Below are 20,524 nucleotides of genomic sequence, written 5' to 3'. Positions count from 1 at the left end.
TGGGTTGTATGGTCGAGTTCCAGTAGTATTTTCTCCTGAGGTTTTGACTGCATCTGAAATCTTCAGTGGATGAAGATGCCAGCCACATCTGAATATGCCAACCACAGATGAAGGCGAAATGTCAGGAGAAAACAGTACTGGAACAGGACCGTACAACCTAGAAAACCCACAACACTTTAGTGAATCCAGCCATGAAAGTCTTCAACAATATGTTCTTATCCTCTTTGGGAATCTGCAAAAACTAGCTAATTTCAGGTGTTCAGTTCAAGAGGAGAAGATGGAAAGGAGATGAGGTACAAGAGCAGATTTTAAGAGCATGACTATTCAGAAGGTTTATAAAATTACAGAATGGCCCTTCTTTACAACTAATCTTAAGAGGTTCAATTATCTATTTCCCAATCTTTTGGAAAGTGTAAGCAAGAGGTATTGGCAAGTGACATACACTTATTAAGGAGGACAGGTAATGTGGATCTTTTCTCCAGTAAAATTGAACACGCGAGTTACAACTAAGGTAAAATACACCATTATGAAAGGTTTTTTAAACAAAATAGCCCTCAAATATTTACTCTGGAGTTGCAGCAGTCTGCATACACACAAACAAGCTGACGGGTATAAATAGCTTATGTTGTATGCATCTTCCACCGTTTCAGTACCTGAATGCTCCTGCCAAACAATGTTTACCTGATTGGGATGTAAATCAAATTCTGAAATAAATATTTATGCAGTGCATTATTATTCTAATGTGAATATGGAACAGTAATTGGCTTTACTCACTTTCCTCTCCAAAGACGCAAACGCCATAATTTAATACCAAGTGCTTGTAAGACAGCTGACTCATCATGCTTGCTGCCTCAAAGAAAGACTACAAGAGAACACGAACAACAATTAGTAAAGAGAACACTGATTAGTAAAGAGACTGTCTGAAATCGAGTCTCGTTAAAGCCCACCTAAATTTTCCACACACCTTCCTCTCCCAACCTTCTGCAATAATACTTCATGACTGATGGTGTACATTGGTCTCTGCAGGCCCCTATGAATTGTTTTGGTTACAATGCATAACTAGTTTGATAATAAATCTATCCAACTTATTGGCAGTAGGAAATCCCTAAAGAGAACATGAGGGGCTATTTTCAATGCACATAGAAATGTCTGACAGTTCCACAGCAGAAGCAGTAATGAATGATTGGTAATTGATCTAGCACTGGGATACAGCATTTAGTCTGTGTACTAAACACACACACACACACACACACACACACACACACACACACACACACCCCTGGTCAATTCCATGAATGCCTGGTTCAGCTGAGCATTCTCCTATTACTGGGCTCTCCCATTTGCCCTGCCTCTGGGCTGGTGGGAAACTAGGGATGGTGATGGAAATGACATTATGCTTTCTGTCAACAACATTCTAGGTGAAAACCAACACTCTGAAAATCCTATGGTAAAACTATGGCTTTGCAGCCCTATCCAGGTTTACCTGGAAATAAGCCCCACTAAACACAGTGAACGTTTCTTTTGAACAGACATGTGAATGGCTTGGCCAGATCCCCACCCTGCTGTGAAACTCAGTGGCTGACTTTGAACCAGCCAGTCCCTCCTTGATCTAGGCCTAATTTACCACCCAACTACATGCCTCATACATGATAGAGAAGAAAATCTACCCGATCTCCTTGGAGGAAGGAAATGACAAGAATGTAATGTATTCGCTGACCATCACCCATTGAGGCACTGAGCAAATCCTGCTTAGCTTCTGTAAAGTTGCTGAATCATGTGTTTTCAGACAATCCTCTGTCATATAGTAATGTAGTTGCCACTTGGGGTGTGGTTATGTGGCTTTAATGAGTGGCATGACAAAATTAATGAGGTGAAATTCTTCTCAAAAGCCTAGCATATTGGATTTCAGTCTTGTCAAATTATGTGTGGTGACTTCAAGGTGTTCCGCAGACAGAACTACAGAATTACTTGAGTGATCAGGCAGGGCTACTATGAGGGATTGTTGGGACAAAGCTGGGCTGTCCAGCACAGTAAAAAGGATGACGTGAAGGTCAAGTGGTGCAAAATGAACCCCTACATATGGTGGGTTGATGTAAGAAAAATGAGGGATGTTGACAGCTGTGATTTTGTGTGTTTGTGTAAAAACTGTCATTTTGTGCCTATTCAGTGGTAAGAACTAGAAATCCACAACCTTAAAAATGACAGGTGCAACACTCAACATGTAGAAGTGCACTTCTGTACGCTGCTTTGGAGCCACTATGCACCCTCAAATAATTACACTCATCATCTATACAGTGCTCTAAACCAAACACAAACCTCACAGTAGTTCCTGTGAACTTTATCCAGAACTTTCAGTAGGACTTCAGTTTCATGCACCTTGCCATAGTCTCCCGCTTCTTTCCTCACACCTTTGAAAATCTTAGTAAACGTACCCTGCCCAAGGCTTTCATTCTAACAGAAAACAGCATGAGAAGAAAAAAGGATGAAGAGGGAAGAGTTAGTTAACTGTAAAAACCTGTGAATTTTCAACTAATGAGGCATGCTGAGGAATAAAGCCTACTGACAGCAAATCAACATGGCTTCCACAAAGGAAGTCCTGCCTCACCAACCAATTCCAAGTGATTCGGGGAAGTTAACATGTATGTAGATATGGGAGATTCGGTACTCGTTATATTCTTGACTTCCATAAGGTTTTGGGCAAGTTACCTCACACCAAGGGCTCCTAAATAAGCTTAGCAGTGATGGGTTAATAGGGCAGGTAATCTTATGGATTAAAAATTGGTTAAAACAACAGAATGCAGAGAGTGTATACAAACAGACAGAAGAATGCACATAAGGATGACTTGCCTTATGCTGAAATAGATCCTTGCTTCACTGTCTACTCAGACTGGTAATGGCTCTCCAGGGTCTCAGGAAGAGGTCTTTCATATTAACCACTACTGGTAATTTCAACTGGATATAGGGGCATGACTAGGGTGGGGCAAGTCAGGGCAGCTCCCCTGGGCAGAAGTTTGGGGCGGCAGTTTGGCTGTAGAACCCCGACTGCACTGCCTGGTGCCTGTTGCTGCAGCCTGCAGCACCTAGCACAATGATATGTGTGTTTGTGGGTGGGTGGGTGGGTGGGTGGAGGGGGGGGGTAGGAGCCTGAGAGTGCATACATGTGTGCTGCTCAGGGCTTGGGGTGAGGCACAGCCTCTTCTTGCCTGAGTGGGTTGCAGGCGGGCTTCTGGAAGCAGGACTTTTTGCCTCTCCTCCCCTTCCCATGCAGGGTACCCTGCTCAGCTCCCTTCAGCAAGACTCGCCTTCCTGTCTGCCTTCTGGAGCCAAGCCCAGCTGGGGTGATTGGGAAACTCGAGACTGTTTCCCACTCTTCTCTGGCCCAGATCAGAGCTGCCTTCCTGCCATGCCCCCGAGCTTGAATGACAGCAGGCATGCATCATGCCTGGGATCAAGGCATAGGGACTTGGGGCAAGAATCGTCCAAGGAGGCACCCCAACAAGACTGAGGATGCATGGCCACTAGCAGCAGAGAGCAGGAGAGGTGGCAGGCAGGCTAGTGAGGGGGTAGGCAGCCAGTGGAGGGGGAGGGGGACAGCAGACTTGTGTCTGGGTGAGTGCCTGGTGAGTGCCAGGTCAGGGCTGGGCCAGGGTCCTTTCTTTCTTTATCTTCAACTTCAACCCTTTCCCTATTTTTCTCTCCCCCCTTCTCAGTCTACCAGATGGGTAGACAGTAGAAAGAGCTGCTAAGTTTCTTTCCTCCCTGCTGAACATTCTGACCACCCTCTCATGCAATCTAAGCCTGTGCCTCTAAAAGATGAGTGGGGTTTTTTTGGGAGGGGGTGCAATTTCACTGCTTGCCCTGGACACTATTTTCTGTAGATACGCTCCTGGCTGGATATGTCATGGATTAAACCTGGAACCTTCTGGATGTAAAGCAGATGCTCTACCACTAAGCCACAGTTCCTCCACAGTTCTCACAATAGAGGGAAACAAGCAGCAGGGTCCCTTGATCTGGTATTGAGACCAGTGCTATTTAATTTATTTATAAAACGAATGGAATTGGGGATGAGAAGTGTCATGGCCAAGTTTGCAGATCATACCAAATTATTCAGGATAGTGAAAACCACAGTGGATTGTAACGAGCTACAGGAAAATCTATCAAATTGTGTGAGTGGGCAACACCATAGGCCAAAGGTCATGGAACCCCCTAGTACCACTTTCTGGAACCAACTTCCAAGATAGCTTGAACCACTGTAACAGCCTTGAGTCTCAGCAGGAAAGGTAGATAACAAATAACCAAAATAATTAGATAAAGCAAGCCCAAGGGGGAACATGATAGAAATTTGTTAAATTATACATGTGTAGAAAGTGGATAGAGGGAGATTTTTATCCCTCTCCTACAATATTAGAACTCAATGGCACCTAATGAAGTTGCTGGGCAATGGATACAGGATAGACAAAAGGAAGTACTTTTTAAAGTAAATTGTGGAATTCATTGCCAGTAAAGATCATGGCCACAAGCAGTTGGCTTAAGACAGATTCATGGAGGAAAGGTCTATCAATGGCTACTAGCCATGGCTAAAGGGACCCCCCCCCATATTTAGAGGAGAAGTAAATTTCTGAAATTCTGTTAGGAGGCAACATCAGGGAAGATTCTGGCTTCTGTGCTTGGTTAGCTGGCCTTCCAAAAGAAGTGGTTGGCTATTGTGTGGAAAGAACAGCAGGGCTGTTCCTACATTCTTACATAAACAAGAGTGTACATTTTAAAACAAATGACGGCAGTCAGGCTCAGAAACAGTATCAACTGAAGAATAAATACAGCCAAAATTAAATTCCAGAGGTCTACAGTGCATGCACACACAAGAAAGGCTGAAAGGCCAAACCTACACACAATTATTCAAATGGAAATCCCACTAACTACATTCATTCTTACTCCCACAGAGCTGGGCACAGGATTGCTCACTCTCCCGGTCTGAGAGGGGAAAGCAGAAGGTGCTGGAGCAGATGACAAATAGCTTATTTACAAACATAGTTGAAATCAGGGGAGCAAAGGATACAAATTATGCTGTCACATGGGAGTAAGCACCACTGAATTTGATGGAATGCAGAGAGATGTCACAGCCCAACTGTACTCATATTTACCCCCATTATACTGGGGGGTGGGGGATGGCATCATCCTGCTCTTAAAAAATTTATTGGTGAAAAGTACAGATTCATTTGTCAATATATATTAAAGGGAACACTTGAATTCTATTTTCAAGCCCCTTTGGTTGCATACACACTCAGCAAATGTGTAGTTTTCTATATGAACTATAGCCCAAGTATACAGACTTTCCTATACTGCATCCCTAAGAAATATTATCATTGTGTTTAAACTGATGGATTTTGATCCTGAGCAACTGCATTTAGTTAAGATCCGGGTGTTACACAAACAAGGATTCAAGTCTGGAGAACTTACAAATATCAAGTCTTCATTGGAGATTTTGTGAAAGACCATTTGGTTGATGTTATTGTGCCTCTGCAAGGTAGGCGATGTTGGTATATCAGACACTCCATTGCTTCTGACAACTAGGAGGTTGGATTTATCTGTTGAGAAGGCGGCAAAGGGCATCACCTGATGACTCACAGCAAAGAATGCAAAAGGTTGCCACAAGTTTTATGAAAACTGACATTGGCTTAGAGCCTAAGCATAGCTTCTGCTTGCTAGGCTAAGAGCCAGCACAGTAGGAAAAGATCGGGCATAACTCCACATAATCTCATAATAATCACTTAAACAAATGAAGCCTCAAAGAATGAAGCCTCTCCCTTCACTTAGCTCCAGGACCAATCAACAATCAAAAGGCCTGGAAACTCTCTTCTTTTCATATTTCACCTATCAGGAGGATACCCTGTTAGCTCACTTAGATTCTCCTCCTTTCCCTGGCTCAAGGGACAGGTCACGTACTAAACTCGGGCAAATTACAGAAAATAAAAGTTCTAAGGAACAAAAAGTCAACTGAAGAAAAATGTCAGATATTTCAGTAATAATTGGAGGTCCTTTACCTTTTGGCTTTGGTGGACAGCATCTGGTAAACTGGAAAATTATGCTGTCTGATCGTACAGTTTCTGTGCGGTAACAATTCAACAAATCTGGGAGATTTGTAAAGCTTCTTCTTGTGCCAGTGAGATTATACTCTCCATTTTCACTTTTGGTTATTAAGCAATGCTTGTAATCAGTGATGTTGTCCCGCTGTAGAATTGTTCCAGAGGAGGGAAGTGGAGAAAAGGAAACACATTTTTGAAAACAATTTCTTTGCATTCTATTAATTGTCAAAGAAGACCTCTCTCTGTCTCTCTCTCTGTCTCTCTGTCTCTCTGTCTCTCTCTCTCTCGTATTCTGCCAAAGAACAGACTTCATAAATTTTATATTAACATTAAAGCAGATTAGAGTTTTATGGGTGGAAGATAATATATCCTTTAACTTTCTTTCAAACGTCCTCCTGATGACACAAGGGAACCTTGCAGGAACAATTTCTATATTCTCCTGCTTAATGTCTAAATGACATTAACCAGCTAGGAGTTGGGTGTAGAACATAACATTTCTTTTCTTTACTCTTTGGAAGGAGGATAAAAAGGCATTATGGAATCTGCTGAACAGGGACTTTTCCCCTCCTGCAGATGGGTATGATTGGCAACCACCAGTTCACCGGCATTCTCTGTGATGGCTCCCACCTTGTGGAATGGTCTACCTGAGTAGGTCAGGAAGGCTCCTAAACTTCTATCATTCTGCAAAATGTGCAATAACAATGTTCAGGAGGGCATCTTTACAGAACTTCAGTAGAACTGAATAGACTGACTTTATAATGGAGTACAATTGTAGTACACTGCAATTACCTTGCTTTTACTGTTCTTCTACTGTTGCAGCTCTACTATACCTTGTCTAGGCAGTGGGTTGTCCTGTCTACTATTCACCCTAGTTTAACTGCATTGTTCATTGGATGTCTCATGCTCTATGGCTGCATGTAAAAAAAATCTGTAATTTGCCTCAAGTCTTAGAAAGGTGGAATATAAACTGAGCAAATAAATAAATAATTCAAGGATGTTAAAGTATTCGGATTAACTTTTTTCAGATATGTTCAACTAATTATTGATATCGAATAACTAAAAACAAAACCACAAATCAAATGGAAGTCAAGGGGAATAAAATCTATGTCAGGGATGGATGACATGAGAGGGATGGATGACATGTGACTTAGTTGGATCGGGTCCTGGAGTGGGGGGGCGGGATGATAACTTCCTTGGTTGGTGAGCCTCCAGCAGCCTTGCCAATCCAGATCAGCACTGGGGGAGGGGGAGTGCCTACCTTGGCTGACAAGCCCACAGTGGGCTCGCCAGCCCAGAATAGCAGTGGGGGATATGGTTCACCAGGTCAAACTGAGAGTGAAGGGGTGGTTGCCTCCACTGGCAAGCCCAACCAGCATAGCACTGGGAGAGGTGGTCAGCACTGGGGGGACAGCAAACTCACCAGCCCAGATTGGCTTTGGGGAGGTAGTTGGTGGGGGGGCTGCCTCAGCTGGTAAGCCTGCAGTGGGGACAGTCTAGCTTGCCAGGCTGCAGTGGCTGCTTGCACTGGCAAGTCCACTCAGAATAGTACTGGTAGAAGTGGCTGGCACTGGGAGGATGGCTGCTACAACTGGCAATTCCACAGCAGGCTCATCAGCCCAGACTGGCACTGGAAAGGTGGTCAGAATTGGGTGTGTGTGTGTGTATAACTGTTTCACACTGGCATGGAGTGTGGCTTGCCTAATCAGATTGGGAGTCGAGTGAGGTGGGTGCCTGGTCTGGTGAGACTGCAGCAAGTTTTCCAGGCTGGATCAAGAGCAGTGGGTGTGTGGGTGCCTGGACTGGCAAATCTGCAGCAGGCTTGGCAGGCAAGATTGGAAGCGAGAGAGGGATTGACTCAGCAGTTGGCCAGATCTGGCCTATGGGCGCTGTGTTTGATATCCCTGCTTTAGTTCAAGCTTTTAGCTTCTTGGCATCAGATGTCAGGATTACTACAGAGTGAATCTCACAAGATGACAGACTAGGCACTCATAACCTAATTTTGAAAGTAACGTCAACTGCTCCTATAGCAGTGGTGGCGAACCTTTGGCACTCCAGATGTTATGGACTACAATTCCCATCAGCCCCTGTCAGCATGGCCAATTGACCATGCTGGCAGGGGCTGATGGGAATTGTAGTCTATAACATCTGGAGTGCCAAAGGTTCGCCACCACGGTCCTATAGTAATTTTTCTGTGCAACAATGATTTGATTGTCAGGAATTTCTCATTCAAATGTAAAGTAACAAATATGTTGCTCAGATATATTTTTATGCTATGAATTATTTACTCATTAAAGATGGAGAAAGCCAATTACATTCTGAAGTAAAACTGAGAAAAGTCAAAGGAGTTGAATTCTGATCCTCAGTACTAACCTGCACAGCAAAAGTCAGAAAATATTTCTTAAACTCTTTTGGACTGCAGCGAAGGACATAATGCCCAGTCTGATTACCAGCCTTCTTCAGTTTATTGATTGCGAAGTCCATACTGTTTTTTTAAAAAGAGAAGCAAGATTTTTTTTAACTTCTGAAAAGTTGTCAAGTTTTGAACCTCAGCCTGCACCCAGATATTCCAATGCTTAATCAAGAGTTTTATTGAACACAGTTATTATTGGTTGTTGTGGGTTTTCCGGGCAGCGTGGCCATAGTCTGGTAGATCTTGTCCCTAACATTTCGCCTGCATCTGTGGTTGGCATCTTCAGAGGCATATCACAGAGAGAAGTCTGTTACACACTGTCTAGTGAGGGAATGTTTAGTGGGGTATATACTGTCCATGTCCCAGGGTGGGGTAAGTGTTTGGGTGGAACAGTTATTATTGCTTACGGATTACAGATCTGCTTACCTTTTTCTAGTCTGCTTTTGACAAATAAAAATAAGTTCTCAATACTCAAGGGGAATGACTGTAGCTAAGTGACAGAATGCATGCATACTGAAGTTCTCTGGTTCAATACCTGGAATCTCCAGTTGAAATATCATAAGGCTGCAGGGTTACAAAAGGCCCTCTGAACTTTGGAGACTTAATGCCAGCAAACATTATCAGGACCAATTTTCTGATTTGACTTAAAGCGGCTACAGTAAATGCTTTTTCATCCTGCACTCGTGGGGAATGGGAGGAGGGATGTTTGCTGACCAATCAGTTGTGTTGGATACTCAAGCTAACTGCTCTGCTGTGCCCTCAACCTGGAAGAATCAGCAGGGGCCAAGCCTCACCAGCAATGCCATAGTAACTGCCTCATGGATGATGGGATACCCTGCTCCTACCCCCAAAAGCCACATATCTGTCCTATGCTGTGAGCAGAAAAATGGACCAGGAGCCCAAACCCCTCTTGCAGAGCTGGCTCCTAACTGCTTTTGGCAGATGCAGGAGGAAGTGGTAATTGAGGATGACATCAGCTGCAGTATCAGCTGCCAGATGCATCAAGCTGGTGATCTGAGGTATATTTGGTGGCTGAGGAGGAGGAGCTTGATCTGTAGGAAATGTACTTTGGGAAGATAATGGGAGGTAGAGCTGAGATTTGACCATCAGAGAAACAGCCTCTCTGCTTTCAAGACTAAGCAGAAATTTATTAATCATTGGTGCTGTTAACAAACTGTTGAAGCCAATAGAGCAGCTGGCTAAGCTATCATAGTTTTTTAAAATTGAGGATAAGTTTTTTACTGAGTCATACTAAAAATAATCTAGTTATAATAAATGTTAAAATAATAATCTAGTTATACAAAAATAATGCGAGTCACACTAGAAATAATCAAGTTATAATAAAATATAACATTATACTTTAATTTTGAATGAATACTCTGACATCATCTATCCCCTACCAGGGCAAAACACTATCAGGTGAGTGACTGTCATCTGACTCTACCGCCAGGATGAATAAAAGCAGTGTTAGCCTCTCACAACAGGCTTTACAGATAATGGCCACCTCAGACTGTATCCCTTTCAAAAGGGGTACCCTTTTCCAAATGCAGCCTCAACAGAGAAAAGTGAATTCTACCCTCAAGACTTAAGGAGAAGCTCCTATGAAGGTTAATAAAGGTTTAATTTTCTTCTTCCCTCTCTCTTTCTCTCTTTCTTTGAGAGCCAGTGTGGGGCAGTGGCTAAGAGTGGCAGACTCTAAACTGGGCTTGATTCCTTGCTCTGTTCCACCCAGAAGAATAGGACACCTCTGAACTCTGTTCTTTCGCTGGCAAAGGCTTGGTTTCCTTCTGCAGGAGGAAATGGTGTATGTGTGTAGCCAGGGAAAGGTGTCTTGGCCAGGGTCCCCAGCACTCACAGTTGCCCTGATCAAAGTTTTCAAGGTTTTGTAAAATGTAAGGAATGTGTACCACTTACGAAATTGGCCCATGGCAATTGCTCTGGATATTTTCAAGCACTGAAGGAGGAGCTACTTCTTTACAGAGGTAATGATGAGCATCTGCTGTTAATCTATAATAGCCATCAATTAACGATACAAAAGAAAGAGCGTCTCTTAATGAATGAAATTCTGCTTCCTGAAAAGATAAAGGAACACAATTATACATATTTCATAAAAATATTTCTCCTGCTTTCTCAGAATACTTATTTCAGCTCCTACATGCTAATAATTGAAAATGCATGGCAATAGTTGTCAACTATGTTTTATAAGAGGATGAAGTTCTATTTTACTTCAGAAAAGCCATAATGCTTCGATGTCAGGCAATGGAATGTAGATATTCTGGAAAGCTGAAATGTGCCTTCAACACAGCCGGCTTGCCTATGTTCTCAACATTATGAACTATAGTACATATGAACTACAGCACATATTAGGTGTTTTTTTAATGTATGAGGCCTTTGAAACATAGCAAAACAAAAAAAGCAGATTCACTGTTACATAAGCTACACTATAGTACAAATATAATATGTAGTCACAAGTGTGCAAGACCTCTCAGTCTGGCATCAAACAGCAACTATATCCAAAAATAAAAAATAAACTCCATAGAGTGGCTCTGTCAAAAAAAAAGTTTATCAATACACAGAGCCCTCTTTATAGGCATTATCCCTCCCCCCGCAAACCCCTGTATGCAAATTAAGACTATAAACCCAAAAATTTAGAAGATTACTATTTGAGGTTCAAAGGTCAGAGAATGCGATTATAACGGAATTGAGGGGTCCAAAGAAAATATGCTCTGCTTTAACAGCATGTCTTCTAAATTAAAATCAGCTGTCACAGATTAATCCACACAGCACAGTACAAGATGAAGTAAATCTAGATTCCAAACTCATCCTTTAGGAACTGGAAAAAATATTTTTATGGAGCATGAAAATGTTGTTAGATCGCAGCCACTTCCATTAAGGTTTTATGGTCATCACCATTACTGAATTAATGCTTCCATCCACTTTGAGGCCTGCTGTCCTAACCTAATTTGTGCATGTAGAAGCCAAAGTGTAGCCATAGTTCTAATGTGGAAGAGACCTCTTCTAGTTTCTGCTCTGCCTCTTGAAACATTCAACAGATTTCACACAACAGTTTCCTAATGAGTTTTTTAAAAGTTTCTTCTCCATCCTTCAAACTATAAAAAAAGAACCTATGGTATGCTCACACATTAATTTTTAGGGAAAGTTTTTTGACAAGGGAAAGAAAATTGCCTCAGTGTGCCTCCATGTGAGGAAAAAGGCACAACCAGAAATTTCTGGAATTTCACTGTTTTTAAGTCATCAGGCTCATTCAAACAGAATTATTCCTCTGGAACTTCTACATGTGCAGAAATTGGAAATAGGTTTCTGGGCATATTCTTATTCCACTGGGAAACGCTGCATTCAAATAAACACAGATGGGCTTTCAAAGAACTCTTAACTTCTGCATTCACAAAAGAAATATAAGTAAGATGAGTACAATGCTTAAGCCCAAGTTCCAATTCCAATTACATCATATGTACAAATATCACCTATGTATCTCATGGTTTCCCACAGTGGTGTTTTATTAGTCATGAATGCAGATTATCCAATCCAATTAGTGAAATAAATATATTCAGATATAACTAGCTAAAAAAATAAGTCATTATACCAGATTATTTGAGTCCTGCTTGTGAATGGTAACAATTCTGCTCTCACTGGAACCTTCCTGGCTTGCTTGCTTAATACTGACATCAATGATATCAGGAAAATCACAGTAGGTCTGTAGGTTCTGCAAAAAGGTATTCATTTATTAGAAAATGACTTAAGACATTACAGAGACACGAATCTAGGGATCAGACCCTGTAACAAACACAGATGCCAATGCCATCCTCATATCCACTGAATCAACAGTTACAGGACCTAAACACCAGATAGACCAAAAGGGACTCATTTATCAGTACACTGGTCTTCATGTGTCAATTATGCTTTTTACCTCTTTACAACAGGACAAACAGATCAGTCACTTAGCAAAAAGAACAGATGGACATAATTTAACAAAAAAGATAATCCTCAGAAACCCAAGTGAGAACATTTCTCAAAATGCCCAAAATCTTCATTTTCAGGAAAGAACTTCAAAAAAGGAGTCTCCAGCATGAATCTACTTAATTAATCAAGAACACCGTCTCCCAAGGACTTCGCAAGGTCCTGGAATTCTTCAGCATTTACATGCATTAACCTCCTTAGCAAAACTGGGGAAATTACATAGTCTGATTAGTGAGGACCCACCATACATATCTGATGAAAAGAGCTGTATAATCCATGGCAGCTCATACTGCAATATTTTTTTTAATCTTCAAGGTGACACAAGACTCTTGTTTATTTATCAAGTGATCTCCATGAGAGCTTTCCCATAGAATACACCAGGTATCTCAAATCCTTCTGCATGCTAACAGATTATCCTAATTGTAAGCATAGTAAAATGCATACCCAAATCAAGAACAGGGGAATATATCAATTTAAACAAACTAATCTTCTTTATAATACCCCCAGATTGCTTAAAGAAGGAAGAATATAAAAATAATAATATCAATAATTCCAGGTTTGAAATTTCCTGGAGATTAGGGGGTGAGACTTCAGGAGGGAAGAGTTTGGGGAGAGGAAGGATCCCAGCCACCATCCAAAACAGCCATGTTTTTCAAGGGAACTGATCCCTGCCCTCTGGAGATAACCATATTCAATAAGATCATCAAAATATTGAGTACAGCAAAACTCCACTAAAATATCCCCAATCTTCCACTATGACAACTAACAGTACAGTACAGTCCTAATCAGAGATATACCATTCAAAGTATAGTGAAGTCAATGGGTGGAGAAGGGTTAACTCTTCTTAGGATGACATCAAAATTTCCCTCACTTTTCGATTTGATCCCCCCTATCCCCGATCATCCTGGCGCCATGCCTTTGTAGGTGCATCCCTACGACCCCGGGCTCTCTACAGGGGTCATCAAAAGGCATGCCCTTTGCAGAGCAATTCCAGGGGATGCCACGGTGATCTGAGGGAGCCGCGACAGCGGCACAGCATCGGGGAATTGGCTCGCTGCTTCGCTGCCTCCTCTCGTGGGGAGTGCCGGGGGACCCCGCGCTACTCTCCTCAAGTAGCGCGGGGCTTAAGGTAAGTGGGGAAAAGGCCCACAGTTAATCACTTGTCCTACAAATTTTGCCTGTAATTCCAAATGTCTGAGAAAGAACTTCCAAATGTGAGATGTATCAGAGAATGTCTTTCAATGAGGTCACAGCTGCTTCCAGGATGAACTACTTATTTTTAATTCTACTTTTCATCCTGCTATAATTTATTTCAAGCAGTAACATTCAACTTAAAGTATCCTTTGGGGATTCTGTTCTTTGAGCTGGATTCAAGCACAGTGAAGGAGTGCTGCTGCCTTTTCTCCCTTTGGTGGGATCAGCAGTGGTGGACTAGCGAAAGGTTACTCCTGACAGATTGCAGAGATTATGGTGAACCAGAAGAATTAGGATCCTGATATGATATCAGTGAGATCTTCATCAGTGTACACAGATGTCATTATTCAAGTTTGTTCTTCTCTCTTTAGATAAGAAGCATCATTAACTTTAAGTAATGGTCTTATCACTTATATAATAAGTGTAATGCAGAATAAGTTATGCAAAAGTGTTTGTTTCAAACAATTCTGCATAATAACAACTCTCCTTTGCTTAATTTACCAGACTGTTTCAAAGAGAGTACAGTATTTAGAGATAAAATATTTTAACGATTGAGTTAACTCTGTATCATTACAGCTTTCTTGGTCAAGTTATACACTCTTACAATGCCACTGCAAAATAAAGACTGCCATTCTTTGTATCTTCGACCACATCTAATACCAAGTCAGTTATTTTTGTGACAAGAAACAAGCAATCTTTATTGCCTTGGCAGCAATTCTACTTAATGGTGAGTGCAAATAAGGTTAGCTGAAATCAACGGGAGTTGCATATGCACAAATACAAATAGATCCTCTGTTCTTTGGTACCATCTAGTGTGCTTATTATGCTCCAGCATGGACATGGTGCTCTACAGAAGAAACTAGCCCAGGGTGCAAAAGAGAAATGGGTGTGCAGAGTTTCCTCTAGTTTTAGGAGATGTAAGAAGCTTTCAATCAGACCCTAATGCTGGTGTTTTATCTTCCACAAAAGTTATATGTTTTAAGACCTATTTTGCATTTTACTGCTCAGTATGAATATCTAATTAGGCAATACGTCTTCCAATGCCAAGATCAGATCACACGGCTTCCAACAGTTTTCAGATTGTTTTATTTTAAATTTTATTCCATTACTCAAAATAAACATAACATACGCGGAAAAGATAGATTTTCACATTCTTACAGTTTAAATGGGACTTATTTATCTAAATTATCATTTTTAAAAAATTGCATTACACTGCCTTCGCACTATATCTGCATATTCAATGGCATATTATTCATATTAATAGCATATTAAAATATATATTGCCTAAATTTTTCTTGTGTTGGCTTAACCTTAGTTTCCAGAAATCTTTAAAGTAATGAATATGAGTTAAAAGAGATTACCTGTTCTGCCAGCATTTCACTGTCTTTATGTTTCCCTCTAGACAACTGAATTCCTCCATTTCCAGATATTACAATGGTTGCAAAACTCTCTTCATCTGAATGCTCTCTGCCAGGCTCCTTTACTTCAAACACTTCGGAGTAGAAGGCAGACTGGAGAGTTTCCAGATTGATAAGGTACTTCAGTTTCAAATTTCTGGCAGTTGCTTTGCATTGGCTGAACTGCTGGATAAACTTGCGAAACCTATACCTTATTCTTTTTCGTGTTAGAATGTGATAGTCTTGGATTTTTTCTCTGATACATTTGGGCAAAAACATTTTGTAGCTGTAAATACAAAATCCATCAGGTCAATGGCAATTTATCCATAGAAACTTCAACATTACGAATTATTTCTGTTAACAAGAAATAATAATAATAATAACAACAACAACAACAACAACAACCAGTCCTGAATCCTAAAATAATTTAACCTAACAGCTAATCAGACTGAACCCAAAACTGATGAATTCCAAATTATTGTATTTACTGTTTGCATCATACTGTCAAACCTGATTTTCTGCAACAATCAGAGCCAAATAATGGTTTTAAATAAAATAAAATAAAATCCAGGGTTGTCGCAATAGGTTTTAGAAAAGCATCTCAGGAGTCTAATCTGGTAAATGGACACAGTTTAACCTCACAACTACAGTGGCTCTCTCAAATCTCCCTATGTCTGAGTTGCTCTATTAGCCAGTTCAGTGGATACTCAGACCATTAAGTCCAGAGTTTAAAATCTTTGTTCATCCATGAAACTTACTGTATGATGTTCCTCTGTCTCAGCCTAGTCTATTCCACAGGGTGGTTGGTTGTTAGGATGTAACTGAGGAACCTACACAGGGTGCTTAGAATAGTAAAAAAAACAAAGTTTCACTTACCTGTAACTGTTGTTCATTGAGAGTCTTCTGTGCAGGCACACATTGGACTGTGCAGACACGGAGAACTGACTAGAAGGCTTCTAGAAGTTCCAGGGTGTTTCCACTCACCTCCATCTAGTATTGAGAGAGGGATGGTTTCCTGCCCAAACAGTTCACAAGACAGAGCAGGGAGAGTATCCTCCCTCAGTTCTCTCTTCACTGCCATGGAAGAGCATCAATCAAGCAAACAGCAGTCCACAGTGGGTAAAGAGGGGAGGGGTGCCTGCCTGCACAGAAGACACTTGACGAACAACAGTTGCAGGTATGTGCAACTTTGTTTTCATAGTTGTGTCTTCGGTGCAGTCCCATATGGAAGAGTAGCAAGCTCAGTAACCATGTAGGCAGGTGTGGGCTTGTCAATAAAACAGTTGTAAAACTGCTCTCCTAACAGCTGTATCTCTCCTGGATTCCACATCAATGGAAGAGTGTTGGTGGAACCTGGACAAAGTAGTCTAGGAAGACGCTTTGCAGATATCCTGATGATCGACCCTGGCAAAGAAAGTAGCTGAAGAAGTTTGCGCCCTTGTGGAATGGACTCTGACATAGAGTCAGCAAACAGTCAAGTTTAGTATTGACATTGGCCAAATAAATTACAGAAACTACCCATCTAGAAATGGTCTGCCAGGAAGCAGCTGCACCCTTTTTAGGCCTTCTAAAAAAAACAAGTTTTTGTCCGGCTTTCAAAAAGTAATATGGGTCAATTATGCCCATGGGGTGCAATGGGGGCAAATGTCCATCATAACAAGATTTCTTTTACGGACGTATCTCCTGAACCTGATTTGGTACTTCATCTGAAGCCAATGCAGCTGGCAGAGCACTGGCTGGAAATGTACCCACCATGGGATCCCAGTAAGGACCCAGGCAGCTGCATTTTGAACTAACAGGAGCCTCCAGAGTAGGTCCAAGGCCAGTCCTGCATAAAATGAGTAGATGTTGTCCAGCGTGGAGGTGGCTGCTGCATGAATCTCTGTAGTCAAGTCAGATTGGGAGAAATAGGGTGCCACTGCACAAAAACATGCATTTGGCAGCATGTGTGTGGACAGTTTACATGACCCCATTAATACTTCTGTGACCTTATCTAGACCCTGCTCTAAGGCAGGATTAGACATGCCATTCAGTGTAGGGAGGGGACATCACGGGAGAGGTTATTCTATCGTAATAAGATCCTCTTTCATTGGAAGGGCTATGAAATAATCTGAGTAGAGTGGGAAACCAAAATCTTTTTTGGAAAACAGCGGGCTATGAGAATCTCTGCTGATCTGTCTAAGGCAGCTGATTAACAAACTGGGGAATCAGACTGTGGATGCACCATCGACAAGCTTCAGAGACAACAGCCTTAGACTGAGAGATTTTCTTTACCTTCTTTTTTGTCTTTTTAAAGAGGGGCTCAGAAGTTGTCAGTTTGGCTACCAAGGCCAAGTAAGAAGTCACATCAGACAGAACGGTTGGGACTGCAGAGACTGAAGGTATACAAGCCCTTTGAAAAAGATTTCTCAGTGGAAGTATTTACTGGAAGTGAGAATTTTTCCCGCAACACAGCCTTGAGTCTGGAGGGATGTTCATGTTTGGCCTTTGGATTAAAAAGGCAGAAAGATGGGCATGCATCGGAGACCTGAGCCTCACCAAGGCAGAAAAGACATTCACCATGCTCATCATTCTGAGCCGTCTCCATTCTACACTCCAAAAATTTTCTAGAATAATGCCATTTCAACAAAGAAGACGAAAAGAAAAAAATCTCTGAGGTAAATGAGCTGTTCAGCTGACACCAATCCTCTCTCTCTCTCTCTACAGCAGCAAAGAGAGAACAGAGGGAGGAACATATCCATCACGTGACCATTTAGATGGAAAATCAGCCCACTCTCAGCTCCAGATGGAGGGGAGAGGGAGCAATCCAAGTGCTCTGAAGTTCTAGCAGTGTTCTAGTCTGTTCTCTGCAATCAATCTGCACTTGCATAGTCCTATGCAATACTGCACTGAAGACAGGACAATAAAGTATAGCAAAAGAAAGGAAAAATAAACAGTTTTCAGCTTTCACAGAAGCAGAAATACACTGTTGCACTTACCTGTGTAACTGTAGTTCATCAAGTGGGTTTCTGTGCAGACACACATTGGCACTGTGCTTGCACAGGCCTGCCATGGAAAAATTTATAAACTTTCTGTCTGCTTTGCGGTTCTGGAGAGCACTCACTCCCCCCTCCCCTTGGGAGGGAAGACTCCCATTCAATTGGTCTCATGATGGGAGGGAGAGGAGTGCTATTCCCTCAGTTCTCCTACTGCCACCATGACTAGACAAGGAAGACATGGAAAGCCAGCTGCAGTGCAGAAAAATATAACAGCCCACTGAGGGATAGGAGGGAATATATCTGCGCAGAGACCCACTCAATGAACTACAACTACACAGGTAAGTGCAACATTATATTTTATCTTTGTGGGTATTCTGTGCAGCCCCATCTTGGGAGACTAGCAAGCTCAAGTAGCTTGGTGGTGGATGTGAGGTTGTCTATTTGACTAATGCCTGAAGAACTGCTTTGCCCACTGCAGCTTCCCCGCAGAATAAGTCAAAGTTGGAAGCAGTAAAGGCACTCCTTATGACTATCAGTGTTAGCCATTTTCAAATTACAAGTCCTATGCTTTTTGAAAGGGCAGAGGCCTTCTTAAGTCCCATGGTGGAAGAGAAAGACTCACAATTTTGAAGAAAAACTACCTCACAGGGCCTGAGGCCTGGTATGAGGTGTAGAATCAGCAGAGCTGAAGCAATTTCTTTCCTCCATTGTGGTGAAAGAACAACTGAGGGACTAGTACTCTTCCCCCTCCCATCATGTGGCCATTTAGGCAGGAGCCTTCCCTCCTAAACCGAGGGGGAGTGAGTGCTATTCTGAACTGCAAAACAGAAAGCTTGTAAACCGTTCTATGGCAGGTCTGTGCAAGCGCAGTCCAATGTGGGGCTGTACAAAATACCCACAAAGATAAACTCTATATGATTGAACTGGGGTTTTTTTCACAGAAGAGTGTTTAGGAGAAAGGGATTAGACTTGAATTTTGAACAACTTTGTGACCTTCCTGATAGTCTGTAGTCATTCACTTCAACTAGAGGCCTCACTGCTTTTTGTTAATCTACTCATCAGCTACGCAACTGTTAGAATGTTCTGGATAGGTCATATGAAGGAATTAACATCTCAGGAACACTATTATACAGGATAATTTTTTATTTTAAAATGTAGTATGTCAATAAATATGATATTGCAAATTAATTACCTGACAGAATTGTAGATCGCCAATGGAGTTTGGTCCTTTTCTTTAGCCATTCTCATCATATCTAGAACAGCCATGCCAAGACACTCTTCTTGTGTCTCATGAGAAACAGACATCCTTACCCATCCATGGACAAAGTCTTCTCGCCACTGAATGCAAAAAGGAAGCAGATAACTCAGGTTGAACCTTTGCAAGATACCCACAAAGATAAAATATTGCGGTTACAATATCACAATGGTCACAAGTTGCCCAAATTATTTTTGAGACTCCAAAAATTAGATTGCAAGGACACTACCATTCTAACAGCTACCAATCATTTAGAGATTAAGAGACCCCCCCTCCCCAATCATTTTGGGAAAGAGTGCCTTAATCTTGTAGGCCATAACAGACACTCAAAAACAAACAGGAAAAGATAGTGAGATAGCCCCATACACTGACCTGCAGCCTAACTGATTTCCCTTAGTGGATGGAAGGGCCAAGTACATCTCTTGTCTCTTCCTTGGTCCCCTTTGTTTGTCATCACACCACCAACTTCACAGGCAGACACAGTCATTTTTTTCAGCACTCTGGCCACAAAAGTTACCATACCGTGTTCTAGACCGCAATTTTTTCTATTGACTTCATTATGTTATGTCACACATTCTGATGCTCTGGTGTTGTTAATTACCTCTGAGACTGACTAATAAGTAAGGGAATATATTGCCAAGGTCTAGACCAAAAGTATCTTAATATCTAAATAGTTAAAACAAAGTTTTTAACATTCCACCCATTCTAGAGTGTCGAAGAAGCAAAACTCAGGGCTATGACTCATCCATCGTAATGGCTAGCATCAGATAAAGAAGGGAACAGGTCTATCCAGCTCCTAATGGTACTCCCAAATACACCCCATTACTTTCTCTCACATAATTGAATAGTTGCCATTCACTACTGCTGGGAAAAGTAAGCTGATGCATTTGGGAACACTGGTGTCAGGGGGACAGAGAGTTCCATCTACAACAACACGATTTTCTGGACCTCATTGACAGGAATCTTACAGATACATGTATAATGTACAAGTGGGCACAGAAATGAATTGTATTAAAAATAAAAAAAACATTTTCCTAGTTACAAGCATTACTTAGTACTATCTTAAGAGAGTTGCCAACTAGGAAACTCTTGCTAGGTTTGTTTAAAACAGAGTACAATAGTGCAGTTAAGATTCCAGTTTCCTAAGCCTGTTCTTTCACAGCAGAGTTAATGCTAAACAAAGGTCTTTCACATAAAGACACAGAACCAATGCTGTTTAAGCTGCAGTG

General features: G+C 41.6%; 1 protein-coding gene across 3 annotated transcripts in view; it reads right to left on the bottom strand.

Moving 5' to 3' along the window:
* The window catches only part of JAK2 (Janus kinase 2), a 91,103-nt gene that overhangs the window by 23,679 nt on the left and 46,900 nt on the right, over positions 1–20,524 (bottom strand). For 2 of the 3 annotated variants that reach the window (XM_048503149.1, XM_048503148.1), the window contains 9 exons: positions 19,233–19,378; positions 15,027–15,348; positions 12,098–12,217; positions 10,408–10,565; positions 8,454–8,565; positions 6,042–6,228; positions 5,458–5,585; positions 2,317–2,451; positions 775–862 (listed from right to left, as the gene is read on the bottom strand). In XM_048503149.1, coding sequence (XP_048359106.1) covers positions 775–862; positions 2,317–2,451; positions 5,458–5,585; positions 6,042–6,228; positions 8,454–8,565; positions 10,408–10,565; positions 12,098–12,217; positions 15,027–15,348; positions 19,233–19,378 — 1,396 coding nt within the window. Of the gene's footprint in view, positions 1–774; positions 863–2,316; positions 2,452–5,457; positions 5,586–6,041; positions 6,229–8,453; positions 8,566–10,407; positions 10,566–12,097; positions 12,218–15,026; positions 15,349–15,938; positions 16,192–19,232; positions 19,379–20,524 lie in introns of those variants that run through there. The other variant, XM_048503150.1, reaches the window with a different exon arrangement.

This window comes from Sphaerodactylus townsendi, linkage group LG07, assembly GCF_021028975.2.
Source record: "Sphaerodactylus townsendi isolate TG3544 linkage group LG07, MPM_Stown_v2.3, whole genome shotgun sequence".
In the NCBI taxonomy this organism is placed as follows: domain Eukaryota; kingdom Metazoa; phylum Chordata; class Lepidosauria; order Squamata; family Sphaerodactylidae; genus Sphaerodactylus; species Sphaerodactylus townsendi.
Note: the sequence above shows the minus strand (reverse complement) of the source record. Positions and strands in the feature narration are given on the sequence as shown.